The sequence below is a fragment of the Mauremys reevesii genome, linkage group 6 (genome assembly GCF_016161935.1).
Source record: "Mauremys reevesii isolate NIE-2019 linkage group 6, ASM1616193v1, whole genome shotgun sequence".
Taxonomy (NCBI): Eukaryota; Metazoa; Chordata; order Testudines; family Geoemydidae; genus Mauremys; species Mauremys reevesii.
In genome coordinates, this window is record NC_052628.1 from 33,221,432 (window position 1) to 33,245,903 (window position 24,472).

A 24,472-nucleotide genomic window follows, 5' to 3' on the forward strand; every position below is an offset into this window, starting at 1 on the left:
CCCCCTCTGCTTCTACTTACTCTTTCCTAATAGTGTATACAGTTATTTTAACATTCCAGTGATTCTTGGTATGGATACTAGTAGGCAAAACTTCTTGGTGGGGAGGTCTAGCTTAACTTGTAAAATAACTTTCTGCATGGAAAGGCGAGCTGTTGCTGTAGCTTCCAGTTTATTTTCCGACTGGATACTTGAAGCAAGCGTTCTGGGGTGGCTGAGGAGGCAGTGCTTGCTTCTCAGCTTTTTGGATTCATCAGTAACCTCTCTGGAGTCCAGGGAGATTACCGATGAACTAGGGAAGCTGAATAGCACATACCATCTCCTCAGCCGCTCTGTGTGGGGCATAATAAAACACAAATTTTCCCCTAAAACTCTGCAGCTGGGGACCTGGCTGCCTATTATACCCCCTCTCCATGTTAGAATTGTTTATTCATGTGTCTTAGGGGAGTTTGATGTTGAGTAATCTGAAATGCTTTGGATAATCAAAGTAGTTTTTAATGTAGTAGACATAGAATGGTGGGAGGTCCCTACTCTAGTAGGTGTTCAAGTTAATGATCGTTGTACTATATTTTCTATTCTCAGTAAGAGACCCTCATGATATTTGCCACACATTTAACATTGCATGGACCATTGGTTCTCTTCAATGACATTTTGGGATGAAAAATGTTAGTGAACAAAATGAAAAAAAGTGCCATAATTAAACGCAGCGTTGCTTTTTGGGTGGGGGTTTGTTTTGTCACATGAACTGAGGTATTCCTTATAGGATGGGACAACTGGACACAAAGAATTGGAAGTACTTTTATCATTGTCCTTCCTTTCCATTCAGACTTTGTAGATTAAGTTTTGCTGGCACAGCTATGTCTGCTAGTAGTGTGAAAAAATTACATAGCTATGTTGGCAAAACCCTCAGTGTAGTCACCACAATACCAACAGTGTGTTTCTTTCGGCTTAGCTGGTGTTAGTCTGGCATGTGGTGTAGCTATGCCAGCAGAAGAACAACTCCGGTCTGCTTATTCTGCGTCTCTTCTACAGAGCTCTACTGGAATAACTGTGTTGTGAAGGGCTTTGTAGTTTGGACAAGCCGTAAGTCCTCTCTGTTGTCCCATAACTATATATGACCTAAAAGCAGCAAAGAGTCCTGTGGCACCTTATAGACTAACAGACGTTTTGGAGCATGAGCATTCGTGGGTGAATACCCACTTCGTCGGATGCATCAGATCCAGACTAACACGGCTACCCCTCTGATACTGTGACCTAAAAGACACTATAATAGAGAAGGCATGGAATGAGTTTATGGACTGCATGTTACTGATTTTTCTTTTTTTAGCCTTTGCTGCTTGAAAGCAGGAGTTGACATTCTTACATAAAGAATTACTGGGTGGATGGATAATGAAGGACTGACAAAACCACTGCCAGATTTTTCTTACTGGGAAGAGATCCTGCTTTCTGCTACCTGTAGTCATAACAGCTTTAAGATATTGTATTAAGATCTGTGAAGCACTGTTACAACCAATTACATGTAAACAATTCTGCCTTTGTTTTTCAGGTGATAATGGCAGTAATAGAAGCAGAGGATTTGGAAGCAAAGGTCAGCTTCTTATGTATTGGTTATACAAAGATTGTGTGTATTAACTAGTAATTGAAAGGAAGGGAGGGAGTCAGGAAGTTTGGGTCGTGTATTCCTAGCTCTGATACTCATTTTCTTTGACAACTTGGGCAAATCATGTGTCACTCCATGCCTCATTTTCCTCGTTTGTAAATGGGATAATATCTATTTTGAAAAACAGATTTATTTTATCAATTTTTGGAAAGTGCTTGTGAGCTCCTTAAATGCAGAAAAACAAAAATATTAAGATGCATTTGCTAGAATTTGGCAGAAGCATCTTAAAGTGACATTGTCAAGTTACATTTCACTGGTGTCTTAAATTTCCTTGTCCACTTTGTACCAAATAACTTCGTTAAAACTGAAACTTTTTTAAAAAAGGTAAATTTACTTTTCATTCTTACTTACTTACTATTGCATTTCGCTCATCTTTGATAATGAAAATATAGTAGCCAGTTTGATTTCTAATCAGTTCAGTCCATTTCTGTTTTAGGTTTTCAAACACTAGACCAATGTTTGCAATGTGGCTGCAGTGTTTGGGGTTCAGGCAGGGCAAACTAGCTATTTAATAGATACTACGCTAAAAGTACAGGGTACTGTCTATATGCTTAATCTCTAGTCCTGGATGTTATCCATCTTTTTCCTTCCACCAAACCATTAGGATTAGTCGCTGTATGTAATTAAAAAAGGTATGATTCTTAGTTCTCCAAATGTTTAGTTCCGTCCATCAAGATTCCTTCACAATTTAACTTTTTAGCTAGTCATTTCCAAACAGGTGTAGGATAGTTTTAGTATCCCAAGCATACCAGATCATTTTGTCACTAGCAACTATGGAGCACTGTTTCGTATTTTGTTTTTAGAACTTGCTGGAATACCTTTATTTACCTTTTAAGAAAGAGATTTCTAATGATTCTTGCTCATGTCCGTTCCAATGTAGGCATGCGTGCGTTGTGTGCACCATTGCTGGAAGACTTTTTTTCCCCTAGTGCTATCTGTCGGGTCAGCTCTTGGAGTGGCGCCTCCATGGTGCGGTATATAGGCACCTACTAGCCCGTCCCCTCCTCAATTCCTTCTTTCCATCTATGGCGGTCACTGGAACACTCTATCTCTTGCTCAGCAAGTGATCCCCGTAGTGGTAGTCTTCCTGTAAATAGATAGTAGATAAGTGTAACTAGTTTGTTAGCATAAGTATAAAGATAGATAGTCGGTAAGCACCTGCCCAGGACTCGGGGCATGCCTCAATCCCAGGGCTTCAAACTGTGTGCGATATGCCGCAAGCACATGCCAGTCAGTGGCCCTCACAAGAGCTGTTTAAAGTGCCTGGGAGATGGTCATATTCAGAGTAAGTGCCAGATTTGTAGGAACTTGAGTTGATCATCTTTCTTTTTTGGTCCTTGATCTGAAGCTCCTACTTATGGAGGCAGCACTCAGTCCCGTTTCAGAGCAGCAACCGGACCTGGTACCAAGCACCTTTTCTACCAGGAATGTGTAGGTGTCTGTTTGGGATACCAGCATGGCTTGGGCTCCCCAGTACCATCCTCCTGGCACTGGCATGCTTCTCCGGCGCTGACGACTTGGCATCGATCCCCATCACCAGTGCTGAAGTGGTCAAAAAAGTCTGATCGGAGACGTTCCCCCTTGAGAGAAACTGCTGAGAGAGTGTGATCTGTGGCAGACGACTCTCCATTTGGAGGCAGCTCAACCGGCACCATTGAGTCTGGTACCAAGAGGCTCCTCACATAGGGTGAGCTAAGAAGTGGACACGACCCTGGCAGCACCCTTGACGCTAGAGGCATATGAGGAGTTACAAAACCTCTTCACTCTCCAGGCACTGCTGTCCCCAAGCTGAGGGCTGCAGGGAATAAACCAGGCACCACTGGTTCCGGCCACAAAAGGGCAAGCACCAGCCCTGAGTAAGCCTGCAATGATGGCAGGACACTGCTCTCCATCCCGCTCATCATCGGGAGAGTTGGCACGGAGACCACACTCACCGCAGCGACGCGGCACCTCACCTAGACACCGGTCGTACTCCTGGCACCTGTCATACTCCAGGCGCTGATCACAATCTCCATGCTGCTCTTTGCCATGGCACTGCTTGCAGTCTGCACCACTTGTCATTGAGACACTGCTCTATACGGCAAAGCTCCCCATGGTGGCACCATTATTCATTGTAGCACCATTCTCCTCAGAGACGCTGCTCGGCACCACAGGGCACGGCACCGCCCTGGTCATCTAAGGGTGGGTCCTCTGGCTCAGAATCGCAGGCAGAGTTGTATGCCTCATGAGGAACTGGATCCAGAGTGGATCACAGATGCCCTGCGGGCAGGACCCAGCGACTTGTCCCAACAGGGTGGGGTCTGCCCAATGGCAGATGCCTCCTCAATGGCCAGTGTAGACCCCTTGGCCGCGAGTGGTCCAGGTCTCCCACAGAGTGATGCCGTCTTTTGGCACCCTGAGAGGGGAGGGTGCTCCCTCTGTTCCCTTCCGAAAGAGGATCGGTCCCTGTGGAGAAAAGTGTACTCCACAGGGGCCTTCATTTTAGAATTGCTAACCACCCTGGGGGGAGGGATAGCTCAGTGGTTTGAGCATTGGCCTGCTAAACCCAGGGTTGTGAGTTCAATCCTTGAGGGGGCCACTTAGGGATCTGGGGCAGAAATTGGTCCTGCTAGTGAAGGCAGGGGGCTGGACTCAATGACCTTTCAAGGTCCCTTCCAGTTCTAGGAGATTGGTATATCTCCAATTTAAAAAAAAATAAAAAATTTAACTGTTATGATTTTAATTCCTGGTTGGCAATCCAGAAGTTCAAAGAGCTCCTGCTAGCTGACTCTAGGGAGGAATTTGGGACCTTGACTGAAGAGGGCAGAGCAATAACCAAGGCGTCCCTACAGGTGGCTCTAGATGCCATGGATGTGGCGGACTGGGCAAGGGCCATGGGCGTGGTAATGAGGAGGAGCTCCTGGCTACAGTCGTCAGGCCTCTCCCACGAGGTCCAACAAATGCTTCAGGGCCTCCCATTTGAGGGGCAGTCCTTGTTTTCAGAACAATAGACTCCCGGCTTCACAGCCTCAAGGATAACCTTGTAATCATTGGGTCTTCTCTCCCCATCCCGGAAACATTTTAAGCCGCAGCCTATGGGCAGGATTTTGGGCAAAGGAGGAATAGGTGTTTCAGAAAGACAGAGCCCTCACTCCTCAACAGCCTCAACATCTGCACCCACGAGATAATCATCGGGCAACAGACAAAACTTTTGAGGATGCGCCCAAGGACGATGCAACAGTCCATAACCTATATCTTACCCGTATGGTTTTGGACTGTTAGTTCCAATTTTACTGGGCGTGGGCCAACATCATGTCTGTTGGATTGGTGCTCCTCATGGTAGAAGTGGGATACACCTTGCAGTTTCTCCTCCCCTCCTTCCCACTCCCCATCCCTCTTCATGTACCCTTCTCACAAAAATCTCCTGGCCCAAGAGGTGCAGTTACTCCTAAGGGCAGGAGCAGTAGAGAAGGTTACCATAGTAGTAAGAGGCAAGGGGGTTTATTCCTGCTATTTCCTGATCCCAAAATCCAGCAGGGATCTCAGACCCTATCCTAGACCTCAGGATCCCCTCAAGTTCTTGAAGAAGCTGAAGTTCTGCATGGTCTCTCTGGCCGCAATTATTCCTTCCCTACATCCAGGGGATTGGTATGCGGCCCTCGACTTGAAAGATGTATATTTTTATACAGCCATCTTCCAGCGGTACAGAAGATACCTTGGGTTTGTAGTAAATGAGGACCACTCTCAGTTCAAGGTTCTGTCCTTTGGCCTATTGGTGGCCTGGAGAGCCTTCACAAAATATATGGCAGTGGTGGTGGCCTTCCTCAGAAGGAGAGGGGTGCAGGTCTACCCATAATTGGGCAACTGGTTGGTGAGAGGTGGATCCAGGGAGTTAGTGAAACAGCACGTGCAGATTGTACGGTCCACTTACAAGAACCTGAGCAGAAGTCCATGCTCACGCCCATCTAGAGGATATCCTCGATGCAAACGAGGCAAGAGCCTTCTTGCCAAAAAGGGTCAAGCTGACCTGGAAGTATAAAGGCGGGCCTTCGGAGCTCAGTGAGAGGCCAGCGACCGGAGTGAGTGGGCATCCCTCCGGGAGCTCGGCGCTGGGAGGCTCCTACCCTCCCCCGTGCTTGCTACCCAGAGGAGCTGCTGGAGCTCCCCCGGGCTCGCTACCCCGAGGAGCTGCCGGAGCCACCCTGGACCGCTGTTCTGGAGGAGTTGCCAGACCTGCCACCCAGCCGCGGCCGTGACGAACCCATGCACCTAGACCCGGTGGAGGATGACCCCAGGATCCAGGTAGGCCCCGAGGGGGAGTTTGGAAGTGGCCTGGGGGCAGTCGACCCTAGTCTGACTGCAGCAGACCCAGAGCCAATGTCAGTGTGTTGCGGCCAAGATCCCCAGCAGCCTGCTCCTAACAGCCTGCCCCTAACAGCCTGCCTGCTGCTGTTAGGGCCCCGGGCTGGGACGCAGAGGAGTGGGCGGTCCTGCGTCCCCCCTGCCACCCCACTCACGGGTGGCAGTCTCCCCCTTGCCTCGACGCCCTGACCCAGGGCTTTATAGACTGAACTGCTTGCTCAGCCCCTACCTGAGGCTCCTGAGCCCTGCACCAGTGTTTGTTGCCCTGCCCTGATCCAGGGCCTGGGCTTTATAGACTGAACTGCTTGCTCGACCCTTGCTGGAGGGCCCGAGACCTGAGCCAGTGGTGTCACCCCTGCGTGGTGAGGCGGCCTGATACCCAGCCTCCCCAGAGGACGAAGAGCCCCTCCCCTGACGGCGGATCCTACAGATGGGATGGGATCTGAGTTACTACAGAGAATTCTTTCCTGGGTGTCTGGCTGGTGAGTCTTGCCCACATGCTCAGGGTTTAGCTGATCGCCATATTTGGGGTCAGGAAGGAATTTTCCTCCAGGGTAGATTGGCAGAAGCCATAGGGGTTTTTTGTCTTTCTCTGCAGCCTTGGGCATGGGTCACTTGCTGAAAGATTCTCTGCACCTTGAAGTCTTTAAACCATGATGTGAGGACTTCAGTGGCTCAGACACAGGTTTGATACAGGAGTGGGTGGGTGGGATTCTGTGGCCTGCATTGTGCAGGAGGTCAGACTAGATGATCATAATGGTCTCTTCTGACCTTCAAGTCTATAATTCTATGATTATTCCGGTTTTACAGAAACCATTTTTTAAAACAGATTGTATAAAGTCGAGTGCGCGCGTCCACACTAAGCACATTAATTCGGCGGTGTGCGTCCATGTACTGAGGCTAGTGTCGATTTCCGGAGCGTTGCACTGTGGGCAGCTATCCCATAGCTATCCCATAGTTCCCGCAGTCTCCCCCGCCCATTGGAATGCTGGGTTGAGATCCCAGTGCCTGATGGGGCAAAAAACATTGTCGCGGGTGGTTCTGGGTACAGCCTCACCCCTCCCTCCATGCAAGTAGCAGACAACCGTTTCGCGCCTTTTTTCCTGGGTGAACTGTGCAGACGTCATAGCACAGCAAGCATGGACCCTGCTCAGCTCAAGACAGCAGTCATGGACGTTGTAAACACCTCGCGCGTTCTCGTGCAGTCTATGCTGAACCAGGACTTGCAAAACCAGGCGAGGAGGAGGTGGCTATGGCAGCGAGGCGACGAGAGTGATGAGGACATGGACACAGAATTCTCTCAAACCGTGGGCCCCTGTGCTTTGAAGATCATGCTGGTAATGGGGCAGGTTCTAGCCATGGAACGCCGATTTTGGGCCCGGGAAACAAGCCCAGACTGGTGGGACCGCATAGTATTGCAGCTGTGGGACAATTCCCAGTGGCTGCGAAACTTTCACATGCGTAAGGGCACTTTCATGGAACTTTGACTTGCTTTCCCCTGCCCTGAAACGCCAGAATACGAAGATGAGAGCAGTCCTCACAGTTAAGAAGCGAGTGGCGATAGCCCTCTGGAAGCTTGCAATGCCAGACAGCTACCGGTCAGTCAGGAATCAATTTGGAGTGGGCAAATCTACTGTGGGGGCTGCTGTGATGCAAGTAGCCAAAGCAATCATTAAGCTGCTGCTACGAAAGGTTGTGACTCTGGGAAATGTGCAGGTCATAGTGGATGGCTTTGCTGCAATGGGATTCTCTAATTGTGGTGGGGCGATAGATGGAACCCATATCCCTATCTTGGCACCAGGGCACCCAGTACATAAACTGAAAGGGGTACTTTTCCATGGTGCTGCAAGCACTGGTGGATCACAAGGGATGTTTCACCAACATCCACGTGGGATGGCCGGGAAGGGTTCATGACGCTCGCGTCTTCAGGAACACTACTCTGTTTAAACGGCTGCAGCAAGGGAATTACTTCCCAGACCAGAAATTAACAGTCGGGGATGTTGAAATGCCTTTAGTTATCCTGGGGGACTCAGCCTACTCCTTGATGCCATGGCTCATGAAGCCATACACAGGCAGCCTGGACAGTGGTCAGGAGTTGTTCAACTACAGGCTGAGCAAGTGCAGAATGATGGCAGAATGTGCATTTGGCTGTTTAAAGGCGCGCTGGCGCACATTACTGACTCGCTCAGATCTCAGCCAAACCAATGTCCCCTTTGTTATTGCTGATTGCTGTGTGCTCCACAATCTCTGTGAGAGTAAGGGGGAGACGTTTATGGTGGGGTGGGAGGCTGAGGCAAATCACCTGGCTGCTGATTACGTGCAGCCAGACACCAGGGCGATTAGAAGAGCACACCAGGAAGCGGTGCGCATCAGAGAGGCTTTGAAAACCAGTTTCATTACGGGCCAGGGTATGGTGTGACTGCTGTTTTTCTCCTTGATGCATCTCTTCCCCGATTGACTCATTCTCTGTAAGCCACCCACCCTCCCTCTTCGATTACCGCTTGCTTCCTAAGGAAATAAAGTCACACTCGTTTAAAAATCATGTATTCTTTATTAATTAATTATAAACAGAGGGAGAGAACTGACAAGGTAACCCGGGTGGCGTTTGGGAGGAGGATAGGAGGGAAGGAAAAGGCCACTAAAAAAAATTCAAAATAATGACAACCTTTTGGTTGGGCTGTCCACTGGGGTGGAATGGGCAGGTGCATGGAGCCTCCCCCCATGTGTTTTTAGTCGTCTGGTGGGTGAGGAGGCTAAGGAACATGGTGAGGGAGCAGGATGGTTATACCGGGGCTGCAGCGGCACTCTGTGATCCTGCTGTGATCCTGAAGCTCCACCAGATGCTGGAGCATGTCCGTTTGATCACGCAGCAGCCCCAGAGTTGCATCCTGACACCTCAGATCTTCCTGCCGCCACCTCTCATCTTGCGAGTCTCTCCTCTCCTCACGTTCATCTCTCCTGTCCTCATGGTCACTGTTATCTTTCCTGTACTTTGATACCACATCCTTCCACTCATTCAGATGAGCTCTTTCATTGCGGGTCACTTCCATGATTTCTGAGAACATTTCGTTTCGCGTCTTTTTTTTTTTCCCGCCGCCTTATCTGAGATAGCCTTCGAGACGGAGGAGGGAGACTAGAAAAATTTGCAGCTGCAGGAGGGAGGGAAAAAAGGGAGAGAAGTATTTAAAAAGATACATTTTACAGAACAATGGTTATACTCTTTCACGGTGAACAACACCATTCACCTTACATAGCACATGTGATCTCACTACAAGGTCGCATTTTGCATCTTAATATTGAGCGCCTGCAGCTTTGGTGCTAGAGATCACAGACGCAGGTCCAGGCATCAGAATTCGGCTTGCATGGGGCCATGGTAAGCCATTGTCTTTCGGCTTCTGCAGCCTTCATATATCCAGCGCCCTCCTTGAGCCCGTTGAGTGCTGCTGCTTTCCTGTTAAGGTGCAGCACCAGAACCGCCCCCATCCAATACTTTGGGGTAATTGCTTTACCCCTCCCCCCACCGTGTGGCTGGTAGCAGGGAAGATCCCAGCTAGCCAAACGCGAAAAAGCTCAGCGCCAATCCCCCTCCCCCCTCTGCTTGGCTAAATGCAGGGAAGGATTTCTTTTAAGCCACAGGTAAACAGCCCAACCATCTCTGTCCCCTTAATTAAATTCCCGTATTTCAACCAGGTTACCATGAACGATATCACTCTCCTGAGGATAACACAGCGAGATAAAGAACGGATGTTGCTTGAATGCCAGCAAACACCGAGACCATACGCAGCTAGGCTTTGTCATGCAATGATACCACATTACTTGCTACATGCATGGCGTGGTCAAGTGTCCTACCATGGAGGATGGAATAAGGCTGCCCTGCCCAGAAACCTTCTGCAAAGGCTTTTGGAGTACCTCCAGGAGAGCTTCATGGAGATGTCCCTGGAGGATTTCTGCTCCATCCCCAGACATGTTAACAGACTTTTCCAGTAACTGTACTGGCCGCGAATGCATCCCAAGTCCTCAAGGCAAATTAATCATTTAAAAAAAAGCTTGCTTTTAAACCATGTTTTATATTTACAAAGGTACAATCACTAGAGGTCTCTTCCATGGCTTCATTGTCTGGGATAGTGGCTTGGGAAGGCTGGGAGGGTACTTCTGTCAGGCTGAGAAAAAGCTCCTGGCTGTTGGGGAGAATGGAGTGCTGTGTGCTCTCTGCAAGCTCGTCGTCGTTGTCCTCATCTTCCCCGTCCGCAGAATCCTCGGGCAAGGCTAAGATTACCCCACCTCGGAATCCACGGACAGGGGTGGGGCAGTGGTGGCGGACCCCCCTATAATTGCATGCAGCTCAGCGTAGAAGCGACATGTTTGCTTCCCTGCCCCGGACCTTCCGTTTGCTTCTTTGGTTTTCTGGTAGGCTTGTCTGAGCTCCTTAACTTTCACACGGCACTGTACTGAGTCCCTGGTGTGGCCTCTGCATCATGGCCTTGGAAATTTTTTTCAAATGTTTTTTCATTTCGTCTTTTGGAACATAGTTCTGTTAGCACAGAATCCTCTCCCCATATAGTGATCAGATCCAGTACCTCCCGTGCGGTCCATGCTGGAGCTCTTTTTCGATTCTCAGCCTGCATAGTTACCTGTGCTGATGAGCTCTGCGGGGTCACCTGTGCTGATCAGCTCTCCACACTGGGCAAACAGGAAATGAAATTCAAAAGTTTGCAGGACTTTTCCTGTCTACCTGGCCAGTGCATCCAACTCCAGATTGCTGTCTAGAGCGGTCACAATGGTGCACTGTGGGATAGCTCCCGGAGGCCAATACCGTCGAATTGCGGCCACACTAACCCTATTCCGAAATGGCAATACCAATTTGAGCGCTACTCCCCTCGTCGGGGAGGAGTACAGATATCAATATTAAGAGCCCTTTATATCGATATAAAGGGCTTCGTTGTGTGGACGGGTGCAGGGTTAATTTGGTTTAACGCTGCTAAATTCGGTATAAACCCATAGTGTAGACCAGGCCCGAGAGAGGTAAGGGATTGACTGTGTGTACATAAATTTGCAGAGGGACAATAGAGTTATGGTCTGTTTCTCACCTCTATATATTTATTTAAAAACATTTTTGCTGTTAACAAGCATGTTACCTCTGGAGACACAAATCCACAGTTTGAGAACTGCAAAACTAAGCATCTCTGATGGTATCTTCTAGACTAGTGCTGAGTCCTATTGGATAGATAGATTAACCTTAAATCTACACGGAAGCCTGTGGAACCCGATAAGATTGGGTCCCTAATCCATGAACTATTGGAACTCATTTACAAAACTTTTCTTAAACATTACATTAATATATTGTCTCATACGTTAGAATTCAAATTTATAATCCCTATTACATTATAGCTCAAAGATAGTTTTAATTAAGATCCATGAGGAGCTATCTTTAGAAAGGTTTTTTCTCTCAAAAAGCATTTTATCAAAAATATCCAATTTAAATAAAAAGTCAGGTTTTTTTAAAAAATCATTGATTTTTGTCCACCCTGGCCTTGAGGTATCCAAAGATAGATTTTTCCTTTCTGTGGTTTGTTCCCCCATTCTGGACTACGTGGGTGATTCCTCACCTCTGGTCAAAGGATCAACATCTGGTCTCTTTTCTGACCATACTACCAAATTATTATTCATGCCCTCCTGTTGCTTCTTGATTACTGCATCCATCTCTCCTCTGGTCGTCATCACTGCAACATTGCTCTTCAGGTCCGATCAGAATGCTGCTGCCAGAATCCTTTTCCTCAACTCAGTGCTTTGGTCAGGTCACTCTTCCTTATCCACTGTGTTAAAGTTTTGGTCCTTGTCTTCAGTAGCTTAGCTCACCTTACTTTCCTGATCCCTTAGCTCACTGTGTTTACTCTGCCAACTGTACAGCTCTATCACCCATTTATTTACTTCTACAAGGACCTAAGACTCTTCCATGCTGTCCCTCATGCATGTTTGCCTGTTGTGACTGTACTTTTAATTTTTGAAAAGCAGTAGAGCCTGAGAGAAGTGTTCGTTTATTTTGGAAATCAAAGTAAATAAATGTGACACCTTTTAACAGGAGGATACAGAGGTTACAACGAAGAAGTAATTGCAGGTTCAGGAAGAAGTAAGTAGATTCGCTATAAGGTAGCTTGTCAAGAATTCGGTATTTTTTTTTTTTGCTTGACTTTTCTATTTCTTTTTCCTAATCAATTTCTTTTCTACTTAAGGTTCTTGGAAATCACATGGCAAAACAGAAAGTGGTGATAATCAAGGTAAATTAATAAATTCATTGGGATACATGTATATAGGGTTACTTACAAGGCAAGAAGACCCAACTTGTACAGTTTGATTCTGATTTAGATTTCATTAATCTATAAATATAATTAAGTGACAGTGAACAGTACTAAGCAAATAGTATAAAAAACATACTATAAATGCCTCAACGTACACACGGTGCTCATCTTGGAATTTATAATCTAAGGTTATCCACAGACTGGTTTTTTGTTTTGTTTCTGTTTTAAGTTTTCAAAACATTTCAGTTGCACAGAGTACCATGTGACCAGAATTTGGAATTGTCACATTGGTGCAATAGTGCTTGTGACATTTTTAAAGTATTATTTCTCTAGTTGTTAGATTAATAGGATTCACTTAAGTGTATTGAATTTACTTGAAAGACAAAAGGTTAGAAAGTTGCTGTACAGGATAGGTAATGGTATTCCAGGCTTAAAAGGCATCATGGAGAAAGGCAGACACAAAGATGAGCATAGGAGTGATGCAAGATTTGATAAAGTGAGACCCAGCAGGTCTAAGGGACTGGAAAGAGATCTAGGACATGTGTGGTGCTTGTTGCAACGTGTAAGAAGATCAGGCTTGCCCATAAAGAGTTCTCCAACCATTCAAGGAAGACACATGATCCTTGCTGGAGATTCTACTCAGAATAAAAGAGTAGAAAATTCTGCAAGCTACAAACAGACAACCGGCCAATGTGCTGCTTTCCTGAAGCCAAGACGAAAGACATCGCTCTTACATTGGGTAGGTTTCTGAAGTTGATGGGCAAGGATCCACTGGTGTTGGGTCACATTGGCACAAATGACACTTCATTACAGGATATCTTACAGATAGTAGATGACTTCAGGGAACTCTGAAGCACGCTGAAGAAAGAAGTCTAAGGCATCTTCTCTGAGATCCTTCCTGTCCCATGATCAAAGGAAGGCAGAAGTCCTTCTTGAGTAGTCCCTCTAGGGATGCTGCATTTCAGGTGCACATGTGCCTCTTGATCCCCGAATAGGAGATTTCTAGCTAGCAGTTTTCATTTGGCCCATGCACAGTCCCTATGCCTTCACTCTTCTGATTTTAAGGTTGCGTCCTTTAGTCCACCTTCCTTCCTTTAGGGACTCTCTTGTCCATTTCCATCAGGCTTGGGAGCAGATCACCTCAGACGAATGTTTTGGAGGTCATAATATTAGGTTACATCATTCAGTTTCTGTCACTCTGTCCCTTTCATCCCTTTCTCCGTCCCTCTTCAGGGACTCCTCTCACGAGCTTCCCTTTAGAGGGGCAGAGAGTTCTACTCAGAATAATTCCTAGTACAAAAAAAGAATGGTGGTTGCAGGCATATCTTCGAGCTAAGACTGAGCAAGATTGTGAAGCCTCGAGTTCAGGAAGGTGACTCTGGCAATTATAATTCCTTCTCTGGAGGAAGGGGATTTGTTTGAACTATTAATATTTGAAATTATTAATATGGGAAAATACCAAGCACTAACTTAACCAAAAATTCATTTATTAAATCTAAAGGTATACAATTGCTCATAACATGCCTAAAAAGCCCAAATAATAAGCAATTTACTACATCCAAATAATAACAAAACATTTATAAGTATTTGATCAATATACTTACAAATAGGCTAAACACGGGATGCTTAGACCCATATTGGTCAGCTCCAATGTGGTCAGGCAGGTACAGTAACTCCTTAACGTTGTAGTTATGTTCCTGAAAAATGCAACTTTAAGCAAAATGATGTTAAGCGAATCCAATTTCCCCATAAGAATGAATGTAAATAGGGGGTTAGGTTCCAGGGAAATGATTTTGCCAGACAAAAGGCATTATATACTTTTAAAACAATTTTAAACAAGCAATTTAATACAGGTATTAAATAGGCTGGCAGCCCCACTATCAGCTCCCCTACACCCCCCTCCAGCACCTCCTGACCACTGGTGTACCCTGCAGATCAATGTCTTCCTCCTGCCTGTGGTGTTCAGGAGGCTGCGGGGAGGAGCGAGGACGCAGCGCATGTCCTCCCCCCAGCCTCTTGAATGTTGCAAACCACCTGATTGCTGCGGGAGGGGGTGGGGGGGCTGCGTGCTGCATCCTCGCTCCTCCCCCCAGCCTCCTGAATGCCACAAGACAGCTGATTGCTGTGGGGGGAGCAGGAGGAAGGTGCTGATCCGTGGGGTCCGGTGGGCATGAGGCACGGGGCGGCATAGGGGAGCTGATGAGGAGGGGGAGGGTGTATAAGCGATGTTATAGGAGAGGTGGCCAAGCGATGTTATAAGGGAGCTTTGCACAACTTTAAATGAGCATGTTCTGTAATGGAGCAGGGACGTAATACCGAAACAATGTTAAGTGAGAGGACGTTAAGTGGGGAGTTACTGTATTAGCAATGAACCCTTTAAGAGTTTGCTTTTATTACCCTTTAACAAACAAGCGATGTCACTGCTGTGACAAAGTTTCTCCTCTACCTTGGTGGGTTCTGCGCTTATTGTTGGATTTGCTCGCCTCAGAGATCTTCCCCTCTGGTGGAACCCACAGTCTGGGTTAACTCCTCCTGTGTCTGATCAGGAGTTGGGAGGTTTAGGAGGAACCCAGGCCTGCCCTCTACTCCGGGTTCCAGCCCAGGGCCCTGTGGATCACAGCTGTTTTATAGTGCCTCCTGTAACAGCTGCATGACAGCTACAACTCTCTGGGCTACTTCCCCATGGCCTCCTCCAAACACCTTTATCCTCACCACAGGACTTTCCTCCTGGTGTCTGATAACGCTTGTACTCCTCAGTCCTCCAGCAGCAGCACACCCTCTCACTCTCAGCTCCTTGCGCCTCTTGCTCCCAGCTCCTCACATGCGCGCCACAAACTCAAGTGAGCTCTTTTTTAAACCCAGGTGCCCTGATTATCCTGCCTTGATTGGCTGCAGGTGTTCTAATCAGCCTGTCTGCCTTAATTGGTTCTAGCAGGTTCCTGATTACTCTAGTGCAGCCCCTGCTCTGGTCACTTAGGGAACAGAAAACTACTCATCCAGTGCCCAGTATATTTGCCCTCTACCAGACTCCTGTACCCCACTGGTCTGGGTCTGTCACACTGCCAATTACTGATTTTAGTTAAAAACCAATTGGAGACAGTTCACCCTTATTTCCAGTCTTAATCCAGATAAGATTTACAACTGCCTTTCCTCCCCTCCTCCTGGCTGTCCAACAGTTTTTCCCATTGCACCTGGCTTCATATAAGCTTTAATATTGGAGTGTGGAGTGGGAAGAGCTGATGATTTAAAACCATCTGAAGTCGCCCCTGTCGGTTAGAGGCCTTTTTTTTTTTTTAAGAAACTTACCCTTATCCAATGAGTTATTCTTTGAACCAGACATCCTTCCTACTTTATTCCTTCTGGCCTTATCGCTTTTTATTTTCAAGGCCTTTCTTCTACTTGCTAGTTGGAGCATTTCTTTACAATACATATATGTTTCCGTAGCCAACTTAAAATAACTTTAAATGTTATATTTATCTTCAGGGTGGATTTGATTTAAATCACTAGTCAGGAAGATGCTATTTAATCATGGTTTTCTACATAAAAGCACATTCTTGTTGGTTATTACAATCTTAATACATATTCTTCACAACTCAGATAGATGTAGGTTTCATTTTTTAGAAGGTACACATGATATGCTTTTAAACAGGTGATTTATTTTGAAAACTTTTCAAATTAGTTTTACAGCTATATCAGAAAATGAAGGATTGTTTGGTTATTTCATTTACCCAAGTTATTTGAAGCAGATATTTATGAAGTCATTGGGAGGTGAACTATCACCAAATCAACAGGTTAATCATTAATATTTGGAGGATTTTCTTGCCATGCTGCATTAGGAGGAGAACATCACCAGACAGACATTTAAATTGTTTTATTTAACTAAAACAACAACGTTATGTATTCTGAATATTTTTCTTCAACAGCAAGCATATAATATTTTAACAAAACAAGCATATGAATTTTTGAATGTAGTTAAACATTCAATTTTTTTTAATCAGGTTTGTTTTTGTTAAAATTGTTAACTAAAATAGTTAAATGAGATTTTATATTTATATATATAAAAATATAAATCGACTATGTCAGCCAGGTCAACATAGAAACTTAAAATATTGACTTCTGGAGCTAACTCAGTCGTCCTTACCTTCATTTTCCTGTTTGTTTGTAATCTGGAAAAGAAAAAGAAGCTTTCCTGCCTTTTCAGGTCCCAAACGATTTCTCAATTTGGAATGAATTAGTCCAAAGGAAGAAACTATTCCTTCTACACCGGCAGAAAGTTACTGCTGTTAAGTGACATCACTTCAACAGTCTCTGAATCCAAGTGCTTAAGCAACTTCCACCAGTTCACTGGTGTGACTTTCTTTAAAACATCATCAGCAAACATATATTTCTTGAATGGTTCACCTCCCCACCCCACCCCCGATGGATAAGTAAAAATGGACATTTTTTATAACCAGTTCATAAGCCGACCCTATAATTCAGGGTTCAGAAAACTTTGGCTCCCGCGCCATCAGGATAAGCCACTGGTGGGTCAAGATGGTTTGTTTACCTCGAGCGTCCACAGGCACGGAGGTAAACCTAATTAAACAGTGTCCCGGCGTGCCAGCTGCTTACCCTGACAGGCTGGGACAGCAACTGGTGGGGAAATTTTTTTTGGGGGGGAGAAGAAGCTGGGGGTCAGGAGAGTAACCCCTGTGATCACCCCCACATGACCCCATCCCTAGCCTGGGAACCCCACACTCTCCCCATCTCATGCCTTCCCACCTTATCTGGGGAGGGCCAGATGACTCTGACCTGGCTGGAGCTGCTCCGGCAGGCTGGGCAGCATGACTGCAGCATGTTCCAGAGGGCTAGGCTGGGTGGCATGAATGCAGCATGTTCCAGCAGGCTGGGTGGTGCAGCCACAGCCTACTGTGGGGGGCGGGGCCGAGCGGCATGGCTGCAGCCTGCCAGCCCTGGAGCTGCAGCTGCTTTGGAGGCTGGGAGGAGAGCAGCGTGGCCAGAAGTGGAGAGACTCTGGCCCCGCCTCTTCCTTTCTGGCTGTGCTGCCTCTCCTTCCTCCCTCTGTTGGGGAGCGGGGCTATGTCCCACTTCTCCCTTTCTATACCTGTTCATAAGCTGACACCCTTCTCTGGTGCTTCCCTCTTACTAAAAAAATTTGGCTTAGAATATCATGGTTGGAAGGGACTTCAGGAGGTCATCTAGTCCAACCCCCTGCTCAGGACCAATCCCCAGGCAGATTTTTACCCCAGATTCCTAAAAGGCCCCCTCAAGGATTGAGCTTTCAACCCTGGGTTTAGCAGGCCAAGGCTCAAACTACTGAGCTATCCCTCCTCCCAGTATACAAGTATATATGGTAGTTGGTATTATGGAGGGATGATGGCTATGACACGGACATCAAGCAAACTTCTCTTCTTCAGCAGTTAGGGATTGACTCTGGTACTGAGTATTGAGAATATTTGTAAAAAAATGAGCTGGAGATAGTGCTTGTCCCATTCATTTTTTTAATGCTTGTAATTTAACTCTGATTGCATATTTCTCTTTTTAAGATCTCACTTTGTTCCTTCCAAATTTCAACAGCGTCAGCAATAAAACAGCTATTTCCCTGCATTTTGCTCAAGGCTACAGAAATAGGCTTCAGGGTACTCAACGTGTTCAACATTTCTTTTAAGCCCAATGTTGAGAACTTTGGCTGTGACAGTGCCATCTATTTTTTCACAATTTTGTTCACAAACTGTAATCAGATTAGGCCAATTCTTGATATGGTGCTCAAAACAGTCCATTACTGAGTTCCATCGCATGTCTTGTGGGAGAGTTAGCGTGGTTCCTCTCACTTTTTTCAGAGCAGCTTCTGCAAAGTGGTTGTTACGGAAGTATTTTGCAATTTCAACATTAGCCTTTATTTATGGAACACTGAAGTCTTTGGCTAGGAGGGTACATCAAATGAGCACTGCAACCATGTTATTAGCTTGGGACTCTCTTCACTCTCTTCTAAATAATTTCTTCTCATCTTGGATACATTTGCAGCATTATCAGTGACCAAGCTGGGTACTAGACATTGGAAATTTTTTTTCAGTTTGTTATAGCTTTTACTGCTACTTCTTTGTAAGTATTATGCTGTGTGTGCATTTCCTGATGTATTAATTGTAGGGAAGACATTCTCTTCTGTCACACAAACACGTTTCTAATGCACTTGAAGAACACCTCACGTCCACATAGAAGTGCTCCATACGGCTTACTGATGTGCCAGACAAAGTTTGGTCTAGACTTGATTTCAGCAGAATGTAAACTTGGTAGTTTAAACAAGACTTTAAAGGTGTAAAATTCAGCTTCTGGTTTCTTAGTTACCCAGTAGAACTCTACTAATTCTCTCTATTGATTAGAAGAGCCATTTGTGAGAAAAGTGAACAAATGGTAAGCAAATAGAATATTTCACAAAAACTTGGATTTTGACAACTGCAGTCAAGTTTTGGATTTTTTTAATTGTAATGTTTGATGTGCAATAAATATACAATTGTGTGTGTGTGTGTGTGTGTATATGTATATGTATGTGTATATGTATATATGTATGTGTATATATATATATTTTTTTTAAAAGGTAACCTCAGTGTAGCACACTATTGAATCTTTGCTGAGAAATGGGAAGAGATTTTTCATACATAAATTATAAAGTGCAAGTTAATGAAGTTCTACTCAATTGTTTGGCTGCTCCAAATGGAACAAATTACTTTAACGAAAATGCTCCCTCAGATTATTGTTCATGTATCTGAACCATTGGTTTTCTTTTGTATGCTGAAGGCCCAAAGGTGACCTATGTGCCTCCACCTCCACCTGACAATGAAGAAGCCATCTTTGCACACTACCAGACAGGAATTAATTTTGATAAATATGACACAATTCTTGTGGAAGTGTCAGGGCTTGATCCTCCACCAGCAATACTGGTTAGTGAACTTTTGTCCTCTATTACGTAGTTAGTGACAAAAGGTATTTTAAAAATGAGTTTGTTCCCTTTTTTGCTGCTTTATGATGTATAAAAAGTTTTATCAAAAGAAAAAAATACAATGAATGGCAAAATAGAGCTCTGAATTTTTTGTCGGAAGATCTCTTTTGACGGACAGAGTTTCAGGGATTTATTTTGTTAGTTCTCACAACTGTGAAGGATTACAAAACGGAAGTGTGAAATCTTAATTTTTTCCAAATTACTGTGAAATTTAAATAGCTGTGAAACACACCAAAGCCTGACTTAAAAAAAAAAAAATCCTTTCACCTCTCAGTTGCTCTGTGTTGTGTCCGTTGAGTGTTGTGAAAATTCATTACCTCCTCCATAATATTCTTCCAGGTTTAATAGGACTCTAATTTTTAAAGTAAAAAACCAAAGCAACCTTTGGGGCCTTCTTTAGACATTGCAAAGAAGCAAAAGGTACAAGCCCATTTTTTTTCCTTTGAAATTTTTTCTTTAAAAAAAAAATACTGATCTCTAGAAAATCATTAGGAACATTTTAGTAAAAGGTGTTCTGAAATCTGTTCATTTTAAAGCAAATGAGAATCCTTAGAGTAAATTTAGTATTTTTTCACCTTTGATTGTTTCCATTGTCCGTAATGAGAGAAACGAAAAAACTAAAATAGCATGTTTTGAGAAAGTAAAGATGATGTACAGTTGTCAGTATTAGATCTCTAACATGGTGATTTTAATGTTCCACATTATATAAATTTAAAATTTTGTTTTGTTTGCTCTGCAAAAATACATACATACTACTAATTTATCTCTAAATCAAATACTTGCAATATGCTGCCTGAGGAGATCTGCTTTTTTTCATTGATGCCATATATAAAAAGCTGCAACACTGAGGAATGGAAATAGTAAGCATAAGAGTTTTTGTGATCAGAAAAGATCGCTTTTTACAGAAAACTGGAAAGAGTAAATATAATTTAAACTATTTTTCTACATGTGATAGTGTGGTCCGTCAACTTCAAGAAATGCTGTTGTTTAAGGAGCAGTTTTTTGTCTGTTTTGGGTATTTCCTATTTTGTGGCAGTGAATGCAGTGCTGTATGAAATACAGTAAACTTTCTTTCTCTGGGTGTCTTCCCAGCATTAGAGAACCAATATGTAAATATATCTTATTTGGTAAGATGTTAATGAAGTAGGTGTTTGTAATTGGTTATTGATGGCTGATACTTAAGACTGGTCTAATGTGGCTATGTTACAGATGTGTGTTTAAGTTGAAAGAAAGAAAGAAAACTCCAAAACTTCAGAGGGTGATGTAGTGATACAAAAGAGTAACTGAGAGCCAGGTCCAGACCTTGCTAGTATAGTACAGCTCACAACATTTTGGCCAAAAACTTTATGGCTATTTGTTGCTGTGGGGTTCCCCCCCATAGTGGAGCCAATTAATATACCTGATTTTTATTTTTTGTTTGTTTTTTAAAAAATAAATAAAAGGCAGCACAGTTCCAAGTGACACCACTGGAACTGACTTTTTAAAAATTGTTCATATTTCGGTCAATAAATGTGGCAACAGTTATATAACAATTTGTTTGGTATTTATTGCAGTCTTGTTCTCTTCTGGTTTTGATGTTGCATGCAGGTCATAATTGCATAAAGAACTGGATTTTAAAATTGCTTATTGAAAAAAAATTTCTATTTTAAGGTCCAGGTGTTCTGGGAAGGTATTTTTATAACCCAAATTATAAACCATGAAAAGCTTGAAAAGGGCTGTAAAAAATGTAAAAATGTTTTGGAGAAATATCTTTAGTAAACTACTCCTCTGAGTAACTTTTTATTAGGTTAAGAAAAAAGATTGAACCCATTTTGCTCAGGCTAGCCACAAGAGAGCTCAAGGTTACAATTCTCACTATTAGTGTTTAAACACTTCTAAAATTACAACTGGCATTTGAGTCTGTAGTTGGATTTGATGATAGTGCTGAAAAGTTGCCTCATTTAACAAACTAGCAGTGTGAGCGCCCTATGCAAGAAACTCTTCAACTATTTAATCAGATTGGACAAAAGCTTCATCTTAAATAGGGCTCCCATACTAACATGTCAGAAATGAAATTCGTTACAGGTGTATGCTAGCAGAAGGGTCAGATGCCAAACTTATTTAGACTCAATTTTTTTTCATTGTGACGGGTTGATTCTGCATTCTCTTAAGCAATATTGTCCAGTTTCCTCCCCTGCAGTTATTAGGTAGTGAAGAGTCAATTCCAACAAGGAAACCTCTCCCTTGATAAGGATGCATCTGCTGGAAGAAAGCATCCAAAAGCTTCTCATGGAACTTTTCCTAAGCTCTTCCTAATTCTTCATGTAGGACGTACAGTAGTAATTTTCCTGTCATGTACTTTTGTACCAGATATGGAGTGGCTACAGAGCTTGCTTATACACACCAGCTGTGTTCATAAGATCCTTTAGTGGTCTCCCATGTATGGCTGAGGTTAGCTTTTAAAGGTATTTTACACCCAGCACCCTCTAGTGGCTGAACAATATAATACAGTTTAGCATTCTATTATATCTCCCCTTTTAAGTTATACATTTCTACTAGGGCTGTGGATTAATTGCAGTTAACTCACACAACTCAAAAAATTTTACTGTGATTTAATTTTTTTTAATCGTGATTAATCACACTGTTAAACAATAGAAATGTATTAAATTTTTGGATATTTTTCTACATTTTCAAATATATTGATGTCTATTACAACACAGAATACAATGTATACGGTGCTAACTTTTTAAAACTTTATTACAAATATTTGCACTGTAAAAATAATAAAAATTTTATTTTTCAATTCCCCTCATAAAAGTACTATAGTGCAATCTGTTTATCATAAAAGTGTCACTTACAAATGTAGTTTTGGTTATATAACTGCACTCAAAACAATGTAAAACTTCAGAGCCTACAAGTCCGCTCAGTCCTACTTCTCATTCAGCCAATCGCTAAGACAAACAAGTTTGTTTACATTTACGGGAGATACTGCTGGCTGCTTCTTATTTACAATGTCAACCTGAAAGTGAGAACAGGAATTTGCATGGCACTTTTGGAGCCGGCATTGCAAGGTATTTACATGCCAGATATACTAAACATTCATATGCCCCCCTCCCCATTCTTCGGCCACCATTCCAGAGGACCTGCTTCAATGCTGATGATGCTCGTTAAATAAATGGTGGTTGGAAATTGTGTTTTGCTGTACTACTTTAACTACCCTGACATCTGTTGTAAGTCACTCGTTACTACCATTATATTGGCTGCTTCTTGTCTCATTGATAGTGATGTGACTGCAGGTCAAAGTGTTAAAGCGGATTAAATCCACTCTAATACTTGGATAGAGAAGATAAGAATTTTAGGCAGAAATATGTTCTCTTCTGTCATTCTGGGCATTAGAATGATAAACTGTCAGGTGATTATATGCAATTGCCAGTATTACCTATGGGAGAAAATAACATTGTTTGCCCAGTCACTGCTGAAAGACAATACAAGACTAGCCAAAGCTTTTATTTCTGAAGGTCAGTCAGTTGCTAAGGGTGCTTCTGATGGGGCCTCTAGAATTGTAGCAGCTGAGATTAATTTGAAGTACCTCTTGTGGCTATGTTTGTCAGTACTTGCTGTAGAAACAAGAATGCAGGTAAAAGACTCCACTTGATGGTGAAGGGCTGTTTAAATCTAGAACAGACAAGGTTCTAGACCAGCTAAGACACCAGATCTACTGTTTCCACAAGATGATACAGAGGCCAAGAGCTTCAGAAGCTTAGTAGGGTTCAGAAAGGGATTAGACATTGATAGAGAGAACCAGAATAATCCAGAGTTGTTGTAAATATTAAATAAGGTTTGGAAGAAATATAAACCTTCATGCTTCAGGTTTTAAGTCTGCTTCTGACTTTTGGTGGTGGATGAGATAGGAAGAAACTTTCCCTGGAGCCAAGTTATCCCATAACTGCTTGCTTCAGAGTTTCTTGCACTTCTTCTAAAATATTTTTGCTAGCTACTGTTGATGATAGGATATTGGACTTGATGGACGCCTGGACTGATCCAGTATGGTAATTTCTATGCTCCCATATATTGTTGTAGAAATTGCTTTGATACTGCACTGCAGAAGCCAGTCTGAGGGACTCTGGAGCAACTGGGCAACTTATCAGTCTGGGGAATGTTGATCAGATTCAAAAGGCAGAATCAGCATAAATTCACTTGGACTTGGGACAGTGAGACTTGCACTGTGGGAAATCTGTCAATTCAGTAAAGTGCTGCAATCTGAAGAAATTACTTTCCAATCTGTCTGTAGATTTCTGAAGCCAGATACAGCAGTTGAGCTTCTACCTATTCAGATAACCAAAATGGCATCTGAATCTTGTCTTGAAATCCCTAACTGTTCAGCCATTGAAATGCTCCATGTCACTCTGGCAATCCTTTTAATTTTTTGTGAATGGCACTCATATGAAGGAATGATCACTGCAGTAGTTGCAAGATATTGTTGCGGGGGGTGGGGGGAAATTAAATAGGTAATGGGACACTCAAGTACCCATAGACATTAAAAGTTCTGAATCCTGAGGGGCAGTGGAGTAGTTCTGGTGTTTCAAGCATCTAGACTACTTACTACCAGTATTTCTCAACTTCTGAATTTGAATAATTTTAGTATGGTCCTATACTGTTATAGACTCTCTCTCTCTTTTCTAGACTTTTGAAGAAGCTAATCTTTGTCAAACATTAAACAAGAACATTGCTAAAGCTGGATATTTGAAACTTACGCCAGTGCAGAAGTATAGTATTCCTATTATACTTGCAGGGAGAGATTTAATGGCATGTGCCCAGACAGGATCTGGAAAAACGGTAAGTTCCCACCCCTCTGTATCAAGGGGGCTTCCATTGTTTCTAATGCCCCCATACTTAATTTACACAGGAGACAGGAAGATAGCTGTGACATTCCCTCCTGTCTGGACAGATTGTACAGCCTAATATCAATGAGTATCCATAATTCCTTACATAGTGTTAATACATACATTTCACAATGATACAAATCACCAGTGTAATTAGCTTTGAGAAAAGACTTCACTCTGTATGCTCTGATTAATATAGTAATATTGTATACAATAAGTTGCCTCAGTTGCTTCTCGGTTGAGGTTCAGACCCACTGTCTTTATAGACCAGTAAACCTTTTAAATGGATTCTTTTGACGGTTACCACTCAAAGTAAAGT

At 43.6% G+C, this 24,472-nt stretch overlaps 1 protein-coding gene across 4 annotated transcripts in view; it reads left to right on the plus strand.

Moving 5' to 3' along the window:
* DDX4 (DEAD-box helicase 4) overlaps positions 1-24,472 on the plus strand; it is a 104,893-nt gene that overhangs the window by 60,613 nt on the left and 19,808 nt on the right. For all 4 annotated transcript variants that reach the window (XM_039543827.1, XM_039543828.1, XM_039543825.1 and 1 more), the window contains exons 9-13: positions 1,544-1,585; positions 12,078-12,125; positions 12,229-12,273; positions 19,090-19,232; positions 23,954-24,106. In XM_039543827.1, the coding sequence (XP_039399761.1) occupies positions 1,544-1,585; positions 12,078-12,125; positions 12,229-12,273; positions 19,090-19,232; positions 23,954-24,106 (431 nt within the window). The remainder of the gene's footprint in view (positions 1-1,543; positions 1,586-12,077; positions 12,126-12,228; positions 12,274-19,089; positions 19,233-23,953; positions 24,107-24,472) is intronic.